This window comes from Lagopus leucura, unplaced genomic scaffold (assembly GCF_019238085.1).
Source record: "Lagopus leucura isolate 7727_CA_CO unplaced genomic scaffold, USGS_WTPT01 Super-Scaffold_73, whole genome shotgun sequence".
NCBI classification, from domain to species: Eukaryota; Metazoa; Chordata; class Aves; order Galliformes; family Phasianidae; genus Lagopus; species Lagopus leucura.
Genome location: NW_024962252.1, coordinates 76,273,046 through 76,289,500, shown reverse-complemented (window position 1 = coordinate 76,289,500; position 16,455 = coordinate 76,273,046). Strand labels below are relative to the sequence as shown.

General features: G+C 39.7%; 1 protein-coding gene across 1 annotated transcript in view; it reads right to left on the bottom strand.

Moving 5' to 3' along the window:
• Positions 1-15,955, bottom strand: part of PLB1 (phospholipase B1) — an 82,398-nt gene extending 66,443 nt beyond the window's left edge. Inside the window, exons 1-12 of the mRNA XM_042895253.1 lie at positions 15,907-15,955; positions 12,042-12,082; positions 11,007-11,070; positions 10,483-10,541; positions 8,975-9,015; positions 8,102-8,145; positions 7,330-7,414; positions 6,896-6,947; positions 5,644-5,730; positions 5,319-5,381; positions 3,924-4,006; positions 220-298 (exon numbers count right to left, since the gene is read on the bottom strand). Coding sequence (XP_042751187.1) covers positions 220-298; positions 3,924-4,006; positions 5,319-5,381; positions 5,644-5,730; positions 6,896-6,947; positions 7,330-7,414; positions 8,102-8,145; positions 8,975-9,015; positions 10,483-10,541; positions 11,007-11,070; positions 12,042-12,082; positions 15,907-15,955 — 747 coding nt within the window. The remainder of the gene's footprint in view (positions 1-219; positions 299-3,923; positions 4,007-5,318; positions 5,382-5,643; positions 5,731-6,895; positions 6,948-7,329; positions 7,415-8,101; positions 8,146-8,974; positions 9,016-10,482; positions 10,542-11,006; positions 11,071-12,041; positions 12,083-15,906) is intronic.
• Between the last annotated feature and the right edge of the window lie 500 nt (positions 15,956-16,455).

Sequence of the window (16,455 nt, the reverse complement as noted above, 5' to 3'; positions counted from 1 at the left end):
TGCAGAGAACTCATCTTCATTGTTCCTGATGTGAGAATTGGAGTCAGGATTGCTGCTGATGTAGGCAAAAAAAAAAAAAAAAAAAAAAAAAAAAAAAAAAAAAAACCAGTTTCTAATCTTCCTCACTACTATCCCTCCCATAGCTTCTCACTTCTGTTTAATCTGGAAAATGAATAGACAGACATATCTAGCAACACCAAGCGACAAAAAATGCCTTACCTGATAGGACCACCTCAGAATGTTACAGTTTAGCATAGAGTGTTCGTGAACACAATTGCACTGATTCCCAGTTGAGTTGCTGCAGAGAAGATGAAAAACAGATGTTATGAACTTCTGATAAAGTAGACAGAAAGCACAAACTATTAAGGTACTGGCAAGCATATATTGAAGCCTAAATTACTGTATACACTGACAAAACTCCATTTAGATGTTTTGTTATTTTAAATGTAGAGTGATAAATATTTCCATGTCCAGAGCCTTGACCTGCTACTTTGCTTGAAAGCCTATTCAGCTGGCAAATATGCTAGACTTGGATTAGCACAGGGTTTCACAAGCCAGCAGTCTGTTCAGGCTTAAAACTGCTGCACTAGTTTTCAAACACTTTCTTTTCTATCATCACATAAGAAAATTGAACACATTCAAAACAGAAGGACTTTTGCCTCAGTTTTTGGCAAGAAGACCACCATTTAGAAATGTGAATGGAAGCTCACTGCTAAAAATTCTTAATTGTGCTAAACAGTGGCCAGACATTACCAAGTAGCTAGCTAATCTCAGTCAAATCTCTGATCTACAAGATGAGATCTCCACACTGCATATTTCTGCAGCTCACAGGAAAACTCAGACTCTCCTCCAAGGCAGCAGACAGGAACGGTATTAGATATTTGAGGTTTATTTGGTTCCAGTACAGATACACTCAGCTGAAAATTCCTGGACTGATAGGAATCTGAAAAACCTGTAGTGAGACTTGCAGGTGTAAACAGAAAGCACCAGTCAGGGTCAGACTCTCTCTCCTTTTCACAAAATTCTAGCAAAACCTGTAGAGTGTCAGTATTCCTGTTAAAATGCTTTTTTATTATAGCTGGTGAGTGAAAGAAATATGAACTCAGTACCAGCATCCTATCACAGCCTAATAGACAAGTACACAGGGGCCATTTAAGAACCTCATACAATACACAGATAGAGTTGTGCAGTTTCCTGAAAGTGGAGTTCATAAACTGTTTTTATGTTCTTAGATAACTTAAGTTTCTTCTTTTGGCCAGAGCTCATTTTTTTTCTTTGAAAGCATAATCCAGAGATGAGGATGTGCTAACCAAATACTGAAGCCTTAATCTGGGAGACGATCTGAGCCTGAGGTTGAGATGAACCCAGGAGTTTTATACTTGAGCACAAAGCATACAGACTGGTGGAACTGCTGAAACAGATAAACATAGCTTCAAGATCACATTGATAAGTAATCTTGCCAGAATTCTCCACACAATTGCTTTTGACAAAGAAAGCTTCTTCTCTGCTTATGTTTGTTGTTAAGAACATGGTTACACAGCAGCCAGACCCCCTCCTTGACTCCCCCTTCACAAAGCTTGTGAAGAACATCAAAATGAATATATTAGTACATACTGTGTCTCATGTCATAGGCATGGAAAAGATTACCAAAGTGAAACAGTGTAATCTCATCAGCTGTAAACTACTCTATCATAACAGTCCTTGTGCAAACTCCTACTCCCTGCTAAATTGGGACGTAAGCTACTCGCACTTTTCTTTAAAGGTACTGAGAGAGGGAGATGGCTGAAAGCATCTATGCAAGTCATTACCATAGAGGAATTAGCAAGTTGGAAGATCTCCATTACACCACCCAAGCCCAAGCAGTAGCTTTCTTATAGCTTCATAATTGTTTTTAAAACCAGTTAATTCCTTTTGTGAATATTGTGAGCATTGGATACCTAGGAACTTGTACTTTTAAAGAACCTCCAGAGTTTTCAATTCAAGAGTTTCAGAGCAGAAGCAACTCTGACTAAAGAACAGGGGGTGAATGGACCTTACAGTTTTGTGATCATGAATGTAGTTGAGGTGGAGTTAATTTTCTTCACAGCAGCCCATAAAATCATAGAACAGTATGAGTTGGAAGGGACTTTTAAAGGTCAACTAGTCCAACTCCCCTGCAGTGAACAGGGACACATACCACTACATCAGTTTGCTCAGAGCCCCATCCAGTCTGATCTTGAATGCCTCCAAGAATGCAGTATCCACCACCTTTCTGGGCAGCCTGTTTCAGTGCCCCACTACTCTTATCGTGAAAAACTCCCCTCTTTGAGTTTGAAACGATTTTTCCTTGTCCTATCACAACAGATCCTGCTAACGAGTCTGACTTCTTATTTCTTATAGGCCCCCTCATGTTCAGCTTGCCATTCAGCAGCATATTCCCAGTCCTTTTCAGCTGGGCTGTGTTCAATCCTTTCAGCCCCCAACTTATATGGATAGTGAGGGTTGCAGTGACCCAGGTGCAAGACCTTGCACTTGGAGTTGTTGAACCTCATGAGGTTCTCCTGAACCCACTGCTCATCCAGTCTAGGTCTATCTGGATAGAACCTTGTCCCTCAGGTGTGCTGACCACACACCTTGGTGTCACCCACAATCTTGCTGAAGGTGCACTCAATCCCACTGTTTATGTCATTTGATGAAGATATTGAACAGCATCTATCCCAGTACCGACCCATGAGAGACATCACTTTTTGCTGATTTCCATTCAGACATTCAGCCACTGACCATCACTCTCTGGATATGATCTCGCATCCTGTTCCTTGTCTGTTAAGCAGTCCACCCACCTCAAGAACAACAGACATGAAATCGGTGGCTCCTCCCTGTCCACCAATGCAGCTACACCACCACAGAATGACACTAAATTGATCAGACAGAGGACTTGCCCTTGGTGAAGCCACGCTAGTTGTCTCGTAACATCTCTCTCTCTTCCATGTGCCTTAGTGTAGCTTCCAGGAAGATCTGTTCCATGATCTTTCCTGGCACAGAGGTGAGGCTGGATAGGTCTGTAGTTCCCTGAATCATCATTTCTATTCTTCTTAAAAGAGGATGTGACATTGCCTTCTTTCCAGTCCCCTTCACCTTGTCATGACTTTTCAGTTGAGAATGGCTTGGTAACTACATCAGCCAGCTCCCTCAAAACTCTCATACAGCACTGCCTTTAGGACTTGCAACTAAAATGCTGTTGAACAGTGCTTGCAGTGCCAAATATTTCTATCTTTTCCTACTATCCCACCCAGTGAGTAGGGGGGAGATGGAAGAAGGGTGGGAGAGAACACAGCCAGCACAGATTACATGAGCTGACCAAAGGGATATTCCACAAAATGTAAGGTCACGCTCGGAAATAAAATTTGATGTAGAGGAAGAAAAGGGACATTTTGGATTCTGAGGTCACTGTTGCTTGGAGACAGAAGGATATTAGTCCACTTATTCGAAGTAGAATTATTACCTTTGAATCATTTAGTTCCTCACATCTTTCCCCCTCTCTCCTAATGTGTTAAACTTTCACCTTTAACCTGGTTTTATCTTAAGCCACATGATTTTGCTTTTATTCTTCCTTTTCTCTCTCATCCTTCTATAGCATGGTAAAAGGGGAAACAACAGAGAGGCTGCGTGGTTTCTTGGGGTCAACTCACCCCTACTGCAGTATGCACTCTTTAAACATAGTATCCAAACTGATTAAGTTAAAGCCCTTACTTCTTGTAAATCCATGCCTTCAGAGAGAGTGCATCAGAAGCAAAAGTTGAAATCTAAAAATCTGTGACATACTTTGGCATCAAGGGCAGAAAACTATTCAGAAGTCTACCTGATTGGTATAGAGACAGTACACACACTGAACAATAAACAAAAGTAGGAGACAGTGTTAAGAATTTAAGAGGAGCCTCTGTTACCTGGCATTTTGAGGATCTTGGCACATGAGAAAGGAAGTTGTGATCTCAGTGGAATCTACCAAATTTACAAAGGCTTTGGGAACCTGCAGTGATAAAGTAAAAATTAATGACATTAACATCTGCTGTAGGAAATCATAAGTTACTATTTCTGCCACTTGCTAGAATCTACAACTTGTGTTACCTCAGAGCTAGGATTCTGTCTTCATAAAATCAGTGATCTGAGTCTTTGCCAGTTCCTTCCTGAATCCTACTCCTATGCCTGCCATCTAGTATAACCTGAGTCATCATTTGTGAAATACTCATGACAATGATTTCTTGACTGATACCTAGAAGCTCATTTTTACATGAACCAGATGGCCACTAACCAACTAAACTGAACTCAGATGAGCAAAGAGCTACTATTTTTGTGTCAATATGTCAGTGCAATGCTTGAGGATGAAATATCCTGTGTAATAGCACAAGCACTCACATATCTCACCTCACTTCTCCCATAAAGGATAAAGCAGATTTCCATTTCCATACTGATATTTCACTTTTGTGAGTGCACGTATACAGATTCTGCAAATAATAGAGGAGGGAATCTGAAGCAGATATATGGGTAGAACTTCACCCATACGCAATATTTGTCAGTCAGTCTGGAAAGAATGAATGTCTGTGTCCTGATGTAATCAAACTGGAGCACATGTAGAATACCCATCAGGCTGTCAATCCAATAACATAAGATTCTTGGAAATAGCTACTGAAATACTTCAGATAAATAGTCTGTTGTAGTGTCTATGCATCTTTATCTAGCTTACTGCTCATTAGTAGACTAGTACTCAGGACAGAACACTTCCCAGAATTCATCCTAGAGAAATCGATCAGCTTTCATTCAGCCAGCTAGAAATACTGAGGTCTTAAAATGGACACAACGGCAGAAAAAAAGACCCAATAGATATTATACAGATCTTTAATTTATTATTTTTTTTTTTCCTGGTATAAACAAGTCTCCACTTAGCATTTAGCAGCTGGTACACTGCATAGATTGCTTCACATATCCAATAATTACATATATTTTCATAAAGACCACTATTAGGAAGGAAAACTTCCAGATCTAGACTGATCTAGTCCATTTTTCATGCAAATCACTTTAAAAATACAAGGTGCAGACTAAGTAGCACATCAGTCTGATTAACAAAGCTAAGCTGTTAACTATCTGTCCTTTCTCTTTGCATGCATCAAATTTTTAAAGCACAAATAAAACACTTACTGGCAATGAATAGAGCGAGAGGATTAAAGTCAATGAGATTTGTGTTGTGAATCACTTGAACACTGATACAAGCCAAAGTTCAGAAAGATAGAAAAAAAAAATTCGCCAGAGGATTCAGGTATTGAAAACTGATGAATACATCTTACTTCTTTATATAAAAAGTCTAAGAGTTCTTGAAGTTTTTCCAGGTTGTCCAATATGCAATTCTTCTGTAAATGGAATGAGAAACAGCTTTAAAAAAAATGAATAGGAGAACTGTTCTACTACTGCATCTTAGATTTGGGATTCCAAATCAAGTACATGTTTCTAAATACAAAAGACTTCGTGGAGCAGAAGCTCATGTTACTGAATAGCATCACTCCAATCTTCTAGAACCAGCTACTGCTTTGGTCCACTATGGCAAAGGATAGAGCTTGCAAAAGTGATTGAATCACACACTTTGATGGCTAAACCACCCCATGAAAACACTACCGGTTGTGTGAAGGCACAAGAAGAGCATGGGTTTTCAGCACTAAAGAAAACTGTGATCAGTTTCCAATCATTTTGGAAGTCCAGCATCTGGAAGAAAAATAAACAAACAAATTAAAAGGAGTATGATGGTAAGAGTCCTATTTGCCATCCTTTCTTTCATGCATGATTTAAATCAGCAAGACAAAACAGTAGTCCACTGCCCAACCCCAGATGCTTTGATCCATTCTGTCTGACTCATCAGCTTCTCTCTACAGTAGGCAGCAAATAGATGGTTATCAACCAAATCCTGCCATTAAAGATGAATGCACACCAACAAAAATCCAAGGATAAAACCAGAAATTGCAGCTGCCATTGAAGTTCACTGGAAATGGGCACACACTGCTGAGCACAAAGCTGTATGCTGCTTCTTTCTAACCCTGATGAAGTTTACTGACAGATTAACATTCTTGAGCTGCTGAGACCGGTTCATCCTGGTGGGATGCAGACTTGAGCAAAAATCTAAGGACTAGAGCTCTGCCCAGCTGTCCTGAGCTCGTTAGGCAACATCTGCCAAACACAAAGAGTGTTGGTTAGAAGCCTTCAGTTCCATAAAAACTCATGCTAAGCTCATACACATACAGTCTTGCGAGCTCCCTGCACAGGGAGTAGGTAACAGCAGAATCACTTTGGCAGTTATATATGCAAGTTATGTAAATATCATTTTACAAAATAACATGCCTGAGGGTTGAGAACAGAAGAAAAATGAGTACTTAAAACTCCAGGGTGGGATTTTCAAAGCATTCAGCCATGAGTGATAGTACAGTTCTCACCAGCATCAACCACTGATATCAACCAAAGCATATCTCAAGCTTTTTGAAAATACGATCCTAAGATAGCAGGAGGAAGAGATAAATATCAAGAATTACAATTTTGGGTTGGCTTCTCAGAAACACTGGCACAGTTACAGAGCGTAGATAGAGGTCTCACATCCTTAAGCAATACAAAAACAAAAATGTTGGCTTCCATGCCAACCTCATCAGCCTCTTCTGGCAAACATAAAGCAGGTGAGATATTTTCAAGAACAAAACTCCATACCTCAAAAGAGTACAGAACTGATTCTATTTACAGATAGACCACAGTCTGTTAAGCTCAAGAAACAATATGTCCTATTTTAAGGGAATGTTTAGGTGGTGTTTAAGGTATTTCATCACATTTCTTCCTTTTCCAGATTGGAGACCAAAACTCTCATAACAGTCCTGTTCTTTAAACACACCTGGTTCTCTTTCATGAGCTTCACTATTTCTCCAGCTTGATCCAAGAGGCCTCTGAAAAGCAGAAAAATAGAAACTATCAAGGCATCAGCAAGGGTAAAGCTTTGGCAGATTTTTACTATGAAGTCAACATTTGAAACATCAGGTGGGATTCATCTTTTCACTCCTAAATGTGTAAAAATTAGATACTTGTCTGAGTTATACAGAAAGCCTGTGGTGATTAGCTCACATTGAGACATCTCACTTTCGGATGTGCATTTGGAGAGATGAAAAGAGCAGACATACTTCTAAGCCATGACAGGGTCTGACCCCGGGAAACCTGTACAGCCTGGCACTGAGCATATTCTGTGTTCAGTGAAATTCTCCAGCATGAAACGCATCTACCCTCCACTTTTCCAGATATAAGTGAACCCAGCCAAAAACCCCCCAGACTTACATTGTTTGACCGTCTGATGCTGCTCCCATTGTGACAGGCAGAGGAGACTGGTGCAGGACCGAAGGATTAAAACTGCTAATAAGAGCTGAATGACATACACAGGTCAGGTGTGCTACTCTGCAATTGCATTATAAACAAAGCTGAACCAGGCCAGAAAATGTAGGATCTGAGGGATCTGTTGGCAGGCATTAGAGGCTCACCCAAGCTGCTCTGCAGCTGTTTTGCTGGTGCAGCTCCTAAGAACTGCAGCTCTGACATCTGAGTTTGCCTCCAGACTCAGGTGAGAAACACTCACCCCACCTCTTACGTCAGCCACAAGTACAGGCAGATTTAAATACAAGCAGGTATAGAAATCAACCTACTGAGAATGGGAGGCAAGTCAAGACTCCCTTCACAACAGCCAGCTTATGGATGATGAATTCACACGTGGTGCACCTAAGGCAGCCTCAGTGTAAGCCCCTGAGCATATGGCAGCAGAAAGAGCACTGGACAAGCAAATTCACACAAGATCTCACTTGGCTAGCATTGGCAGTATGCACAGTGGAGAAACACCAGCAGGGACTGGGGCTATCCACACATCCTGTTCAAAGCCAGCACAGTAACTCACCCTATGTTGCACTCACACTCACTCAATGCACCTTTCCTCAGGTTCCCCTCACAGTCCCATGCTGCACTTTTGTTGCACACGCACCACATCCCAGCCAAGCCCCTGACGGTCAGCCAGCACTCCATTCAGTTAATTTGCTTAAGTTTGTGTGACAGCAAGACACACCTGCCAAGACTTCCACACTCACTTCAGGGAGGCTCTTTCCTGTGCTGTAGAAAGGGAAGAGAAAACAGGAAGTTGCTGTTATCCCATTTCTCAAAGAAAAGTTACATTACAGCACAACCTCAACATATTGCTAGCTAGTCTACAGCTTGGAGCATGTATTCATAGCAGCTGCTGAAATTAAGAATGGGGCCTTTCTCTTCCTAAAATCATAACATCATCAGCTTCTGCTGAGTCTCAGATCTCCATTCTCTCTATTCACTCTACATGTTGCAATAATTGTCCTTATGCATATACACAGGCAGAGCCAGGACCTCTCTTTGTGTATGCACAAGCAGACACGGATGTACATACAACTATTGAAAAACAGCAGTCCTTTAAAATTTGTCTTTGCAGGGTCAAATCCTCGCCTGGAATGCCTCAAAAGAGTTACACAGATTTGCATCTCTGAGGCTTAACCAGATGCTTCTGATTTATATATGCTAAGAGGGCAAGAAAGAAGAAGGCGGTGTAGAACTTGTCCATGAACATTGGGAATCATTCAGGCAGAGGACAGACAGGGTATCAGAGCTCTTGGGTTCTATTTTTGCTTTGATAAATCTCCACGTTCTGGTCTCTAGTTAGTGGAGGACATTTACTACATAGGAGTAATCTTAGAGTAACGAGTCTTTAAGGTTATTGCAATCCTAAAGTAGTTGCAGATCTTGAACAAAGAATTTCTGTTAACTAAGGAATGGGGAAGATCCAATGTCTCAAAATCTTATCTATTTAAATAGGCTTTCTTTTCCTTCCTAGATAACAGCAAAAATTTTATTGTGCCTAACACTGTATAAATCAGTATAATGAAATGAATCAATTGTAGCAACTCATTTTTACCTTTGGAGCAAATCTTCATGATGAATGCTGGATCCCAGTGGCTATGAATAAGCAGGCAATAAGCATGTCATTAAGCAAGGTTACACTTTGCTTCCTATTGTACTCTTCTCTTTTCTTATACGTTTTCTATATACTCATTTCCATTATGCTTCAGTTTGTCACAGATTTAGTTTATTTTCCAGGGCTGTCATTTTCAGCATTTCCTTCTTACAATGTGTTCTCATAGTCTAGTCTTTTTTCTTACTTCTATTTTTTTTGCTTTCATTGATGAATTTATTGCATGTGGCTTAAAATAAAACATGACTAACTTAACTCAAATTCAGTCAAATGAAATGCTGTTCTAAACCATATTGAATTGCTCTCAATCTATTCCTTTTCAACAAGGGATGTGACCTGAAGTCACTAAGATAATTTACACGGATGGCACTCTGCCAATATGGTACCTGATGAAAAAAAACCTCCTTAGACAGAGGAATTTCATCGATTTCAAGGAGTCCAGGAGGAGACAGTGAAATGTTTGCTCTAAAAAAGTATACATTCATTAGCAGAATATCATTTATACATTCATTATATGGCACCACCCACAGGCAATAAAAAAATCATCACCACAAAAAAAAAAAGACATGCTCTGAAGTGCCACACGTCCAATATGGGCAAAGAATTGTCAAATTTAAGAAAATCTTTTCTCCTAAAGAGGGAGGTACTTGCAGAGAGTCCAAGAAAGCTGATCTTTAATGGAAAGCTTTAAGACAAGGAAAAGTATGACATCTTAATGAACACCAATTCAAATTACAAAGTTGTTTTGTGATAAGGGAGAACCTTCCCCATTTCTTGAAAGTTATATCTCTAGACCAACTCCCATTTTTGCCCAATAAATACACTTCTATGCTTTCTCAAAGGTTGGAAATCGTAGTTAAATGTTTTAAATTGGGCCTTAAAACTATTTCAGATATTTACTTCTGTTATTAAGGCAAGTTAAAATTACCCAAATCTAACTACCAGAAGAGGTAGGATAACCTTACTTACTGATTTATACATCAAAGTTATATATTTATGATTCATCCAAAGCTTTTTCCTGCAGGACAGAAACGCTTCAACAGGATCAAAAGTCTACTGCATCTCTTGATAATTTGTCCTAATGGCAGTCATCACAAAAACTGTACATTTTTTCAGTTTGAGTTTTCCTAAACGCTTCTTCCAGTAATTTGATCTCTTCAGCTCATTGTTAGGAAAATCCAAGCACACTAATCAGATAGCATGGTTCTGTGTAAGAACACCGTGATCAAATTTCTCCTGCATGAAGTCAGCTGGCTATTTTTAGATTCAGAGTATACTGAAATATTGAACATTCAGAAGTTATTTCCAGCCATTTTTCAGCAGAAAACTGTAATGCTCATGGAAAGTTTTAAGTCCTAAATGCCCTCGCTGGGACCCCAAATTTTACCATCAGCTCAGAGTCAGAACAGAGGAAATGGGTCACGTTCAGCACAGTTCATGCATGTACTTACTGTTTGCAAACTTCCTATTGCAGTGACTACTTTAATGTCAGCTGGCCTCAGAGTATGAACTGCAAAAATGTTGAAAATTGGGTGAGAAAAAAGAAGTAAATTTAAAAGAAAGTTACATTCGCTAGTATATTAAAACATGGCAAAACTGATTAAAAGCATGCAGGAAGAAGTCCATACTGATCTTTTGGACTAGTAGCTTTAAATCAGGCAGAGAGAATGAGAAACTTCACTTAGACATTCAGTAAATGCTTCAGCTGCACTGAAACATTCAACCATCAAGCAAGAAGAGACCACAAAGACAGTGGTGAATGATTTAAGCAATACCAGAATCCTCAGCAGCTGAAGAAACAAAAGTATTTTTATGATCATAATAAAAACCCTATAGATGTCACAGAGCCTCTCTCCATCACTTTAGAGACATCACACACAAATAAAGCCTCTCAGACCAGCTCATTTCCTTCGCTCCATATCCATTCTGAAATAAGTGTGGAATAATTGTGGAAAGGATAATATTAGACACAAACCTGAAGATGAAGGACTCTCAGGTGATGTCACATGCTCGCATGAAAACTGGAAGCCTCCTAGAGCCTTTGACATGAATAAATATGGTCTTATTTCCAAAAAGAAATTGTCAGAATGAGAGGACATAGAGGCTCTATTTTCCAACAACAACAAGCTCTTACTGATGTAGCAGAAATTTTGAAGAACAATTGCACCTCTGCTAGAAATACATGGGAACACAGCTCTGGACAGCTCTTCAAATCCACTCTTTCCAAACTCTACACTTGTTACTCAGCTTTCTTACCAAATTCCTACTTAGCAAACAATAAAACGTGCGGAACACAACCTATAACCTTCACTGTTGTGAACAGAAAATGCTTAATCTAGGAGATCCCAAAAAATGAGCTTCTGCATGCATCTTTGTGTGCCACAAGGTACACAGTGTACAAAACAAAAAGCCACAGCTCAAGCATGAAGCAGGAAAGGAAACACGAACCAAATATATCACCAATATTCTGGGCCCCTGGCAACAGGCAGAATTTCCATGTGAACACAGAAAATAATAAAGAGGAAAATAATGAAAGAAAGACCTGTATTTATGGCAAGGACATGAGTGATATGAATAAACTCAGCACGAGAGACAGATGACTATCAGTAGGAACAATTATTTCATGCCCTCCCGCATACTGACAATAGGCACGGTCCATCTCTAAGACCTTACAGAAAGACTAAAGACAACAACCTGCTTCTAAAAGAGCAACAGAGCATCTTGGAACAAGTGCTAACCACAGTCAGCCTATGTACAGGATGTGCAACCTAATAACAAGAGGTGCTCAGAGAAACTTATTTCCTGGTGAGGTATCGTAATCTTGCAACTGCAGTATCACACCATTGAGTCATTTCTTTGCATTTATTCTTTGCAGAATTCAACAGTTTAGCACACTAAGCTCTTCTTCCACCTGCCTCAGAGGAAGTGACAGCCAAAATGATGAAGACAGATATCGAAAAAAGGAGAAGGAAAAAAAAAAAAAAGAAAGAAATCTGTTCTCATAATTTACCTTTAGTTTCCCCTGTTCTTCCAGGAGATCTTCTGTCTTTCCTTTAAAATAAAGTAAAAGAAAGAATAAGGAATTGCACAATTTTTAAACTTAGAACCAGCCTTCAGAAAACAATAAAACTAAAACCACACAATCCCTATGAGGAGTAACTTTTCTCCTCTTTCCTGTTTTCCAAAGGTGAAGCTTGCTCCAACACCAAGTATATTCTCTTAGTTTTGTGTATACTAATGTAAGATTTTAGTTATTATAGTCAGATGAGATTTGTTGAAATTAGCAGATTACAAATAAGTCATATACACAGGTGATTAACTTCATCTTCCACAAGCCTTAAAACCTAGTTTTTCCAGATTTCCTCTTCAGCCATCATGGAATGGTTTGGGTTGGAAGAGACCATAAAGCCCATCAGTTCCAACACCCTGTCGAGGTCAGGGCTGCCCCCCACCAGGTCAGGATGCCCAGGGCCCCATCCAACCTGGCCTTGACTCCTCCAGGGATGGGGCATCCACAGCCTCTCTGGTCAGCCTGTGCCACTGCCTCACCAACCTCTGAGTAAAGAATTTCCTCCTAATATCTAATTTAAATCTCCCCTCTTCTAGTTTAAGATCATTCCCCCTTATCCTGTCACTATCTGTCCATGTGAAAAGTCAGTCTCCCTCCAGCTTATAAGCTCCCCTCAAGAACAGGAAGGCTTCAGTGAGGTATCCCCAGAGCACTCTCTTCTGCAGACTGAACAAGCCCGACTCCCTCAGCCTTTCTTCATAGGAAAGGTGCTCCAGCTCCTCTGAAGCTGCTCCAGCAGCGCTATATCTTTCTTGTGCTGGGGGCCCCAGGCCTGGAAGCAGTACTCCAGATGGGGCCTCAGAAGGGCAGAAAAAAAGAGGGAGTGTTATTTCTCCTGTATTATGGTGGATTTTAATTTTGTTTCTCAAAAAAGGAGGGGCCTATCTGCTTTCACTGTGAGAGGTACAAAATACCTAGGGCAACTAGTAAACATGTAATTCCCATTAACAAAAGGAGATTTTGCAAACACCAAGAAATTCACGTGTGAGTCAGTCCCTAGTTTTTATGCCTTAGAAGCGCAGCCTAGACTTACATTAGCATGTGCAAGCTGAAACTCCTTCAGAAAGGAGCAATTCACATTAATCTACATCTTCCACAGCCACAGAGCAACATCACACTGTTATGTGATTGCCATAGTGATAGAGAAACTAGATTCTTGTCCTAGAATGCTGACAGATAATGTAGCCTGTTAGAGCCAGAAGTCAGGACTGCAGCTATTTCAGCAAACACCATTCTCTTTCCTTGAGTATATACTTGGATTTGTAATCATCAATTTGAGGTTATCCTAAGATCTCCACAAAAGGAGATTTTCAGCTGAACTTCAAAGTGTGCTGAGAGCTGTCCCTGCTTGCCACACCAAAGCCACCAAAGTCCTGCTGTCTTTTCTCCAGAAGCTAACTTGAGAATATTTAGTTGTTCTGCTGCATGCTTCTGCTTATACGTCCTCCTTCTTTCCACATCAAAAAGTAAATGGAGAGCCAACTCAGCCCAGCAGGGGAGATATCCAGGCTTAGACTGTTTGATCTCCTCTCACGTGGACGTTGCTTCATAAGTCTGAACTCTCTTCTCATTTATCCTCCTCCTAGTGTTTCTCATTTTACTTTCAACTTGAAAAGGCTAGACAGCCCTCAAGAGGTGAGTGAACTAGACTTACACACAGCTCTAGGAATGCATTTTTTGTTCTCTCTCTGATTCCTGACATTATCTCCTTGATTGCTGGTAACACTGTGTTGATGTCCTCAGAGAGCTATGTACCATGAAGCAGTACCTAACTTAGAGTTTCACCATAATCTACGTATAGCTAGCACAAGATTTGCCTGCCATACATTATTTTCAGTTTGAGCATCCCGAGTATTTTCCATCAGCTAGCCTATGCCCTGATCTGATGCTGAAATAAGCTGAAAGCACCTTTTCCAGCACAGGCAACAGCCTTTTCCAGCAGGTTCCATCTCCTTTCTTTTCTGTCTGAATATTTATAATTCATTTCTTTATTCCATGGCTTTTAATGAGAGTCCACAAAAGTGCTTTTGTCCTTGTAATTATTTAGCTTCTTCAGGAGTGTACTTGGTCAAAAGATTTTCAGAAATCCAACTGCACTTACCACTGCAGGTCCCCAGATCCTTCTAGCAGAGAATCTATTCTAAAATCTAGATTCACATTTGCCTTTTTTAATTCCTGACATCAATGCTGACTGAAGAAATGCTGATTGATAACAACACTGTTAACATGTACACACATTCACATTTGTTTAGCTCACTCCCTTGTGTGAATATCATCTACTTCTGGCAGTTTGTTGCTATTCATTATCAATTCGTTTGGGGATTTACTAGCTCCTCCAGCTTGTCCCCTCCCCAGAAAGGATCTTAGTGCAAGGTCTTTTTTAAGCTCTTGTGCTTAAACACATCACGGGGGAGGGAATAAATAATAATAATAGTAATAATAATAATAATAATAATAAGTATTTTCTGTTGAGCTTCAGACCTTATTTTTCGTATGTACCAGGACTTCAGATTCCCTGTTTCAGATGTATTTTGAAAGAGAATCTCTTATTTTTTTTTTCCTTTAGACATGATTCCTTGAATCCCCTCAGATTCATTTTTGGCTTGCCTGACTATACTTTAACCAACCAGAGCATACATTTAGTTTTCTTTGTTTGTTTTGGATTTATGCTTTCTATAGGATGTTTTTTTGACCCTGCTTCTCCCAGCATTATAGCTATTCTATGACTCTATCATTTAATAATTCTAGTTTGTATTTTAAATTTTTTCCAAATCCTCTCCCTCTGCCTTCCTCAAAATAAGTGTTTTTCTGAGTTTTTTTTTTCCAAAATCTGGGAGAAAAGCTCTATTCTTTCTTCCCTTGATTTCATAGTTAACCTGTTTCTGCTAATTCTTACAGGCTCTATCAATCCACATTTACTCCCAAATCCCAAAGTTTTCTCAGGAATTTCAGTCACAGTGCAACTTTTTTTCCAAATTAAAAAGCCAAAGCATGATCATTTCTTCCATTTATAATAATAGGAACCAAAGCCTCCAAATAGCTGGGTGATTTTTTTTTTTTTTAAAATCAGAGAACCTGACGGTCCTCCAAAGATATTTATCCTCACAGCATACTGTTAAGGTAGAGCACTACTGTTATTTATCACAGCCTTCTTACTGGCAGGAAGCTCAAGCGAGAAGCCAAGACAGGCACAATATTTGTAGTCCTAGATCACCTACAAAATTCAGGTACCCAGTACCATGTATGAATTTCACATAACCAGTAAGGGTACAATGCTTTCTCCAACTCCAGCCTTTCCACCCCCTTCTCACTGACTCTTTTTTTTTGTTTTGTTTTGTTACAGTATTTTGCTCAGATTATACAGAAAGTCTGGAGGAAACAGAAATCTGAACAGTGATGCCCTGGGTGTCAGAAGATTGCCTACCCATCCAAACAATTCAATGCCACTGAAAAGAAAATGATCACAGGTACAAATTCAAAGAAAAACCTCAGTCTCTTGCTCAAACTTCTGCACAGTTTTGGAACAGATCTCACCATTAGTTAATCATTGGTGCTTTTCTCATAAGAAAACTTCAGCGTCTACCTAAGATGAAATCACTCCCCAGAGCAGTGCGAAACAATGCACGTATCTCTATCTAAAATGATCAAACGTATCCCCAAATCACATGCAAGACCACAGTTTTACTTTCCTATTTTCTTCATCCTGCTTAAGGATTTCTGCTTTATACCCACCTTGCAACAACTAAAAACATAGGTTCCTAAATACTGCATAACAAAAATTTTCAAAGCACTTTTCAATTCTTACCTTCTGAGGAAAAACACCAAAGAAAACACAGGCCTAACAATAGCTTCATAAGTGCTTCTATGAGCAGGTAAAATGGAGTGCTGTGGGTTACACTTTATGGCTGCTAGAAAACAAATTCTCTTCTTTTTCCTCCTTTATATTCTACCAAGCTGATAACTCAGCAGCCATAAAATTTATTAGCCTATTTACCTTTGGAAAGCAAAGCCACAATGATAACATTTGCATTTCTTATTTCAAAGAGCTCTGCAACCTCAGTTTATGAATAGCCCTATCCACAGGTCAAAAAAGGAAAGAAGTGGCACAGCAGTTCCAGTTTCTCTTTCCCCCCCATGTTGCTCATCTTTTCTATTCATGAGGAATTACCACATGATTTAGCAGAGAAGATGGCAGCTGAGAGCAACGGTTCTTTTTGGGTTTCTGCCAATGATAAAAGGAATATGTAGAACATCACATGGCTACTAGATATCTTGTATTGAACGAACTCTCCATAAAGACTTCCATAGTTATCATACAGCATAGATATCGCCTTCACGTTACTTTCAAAATGCT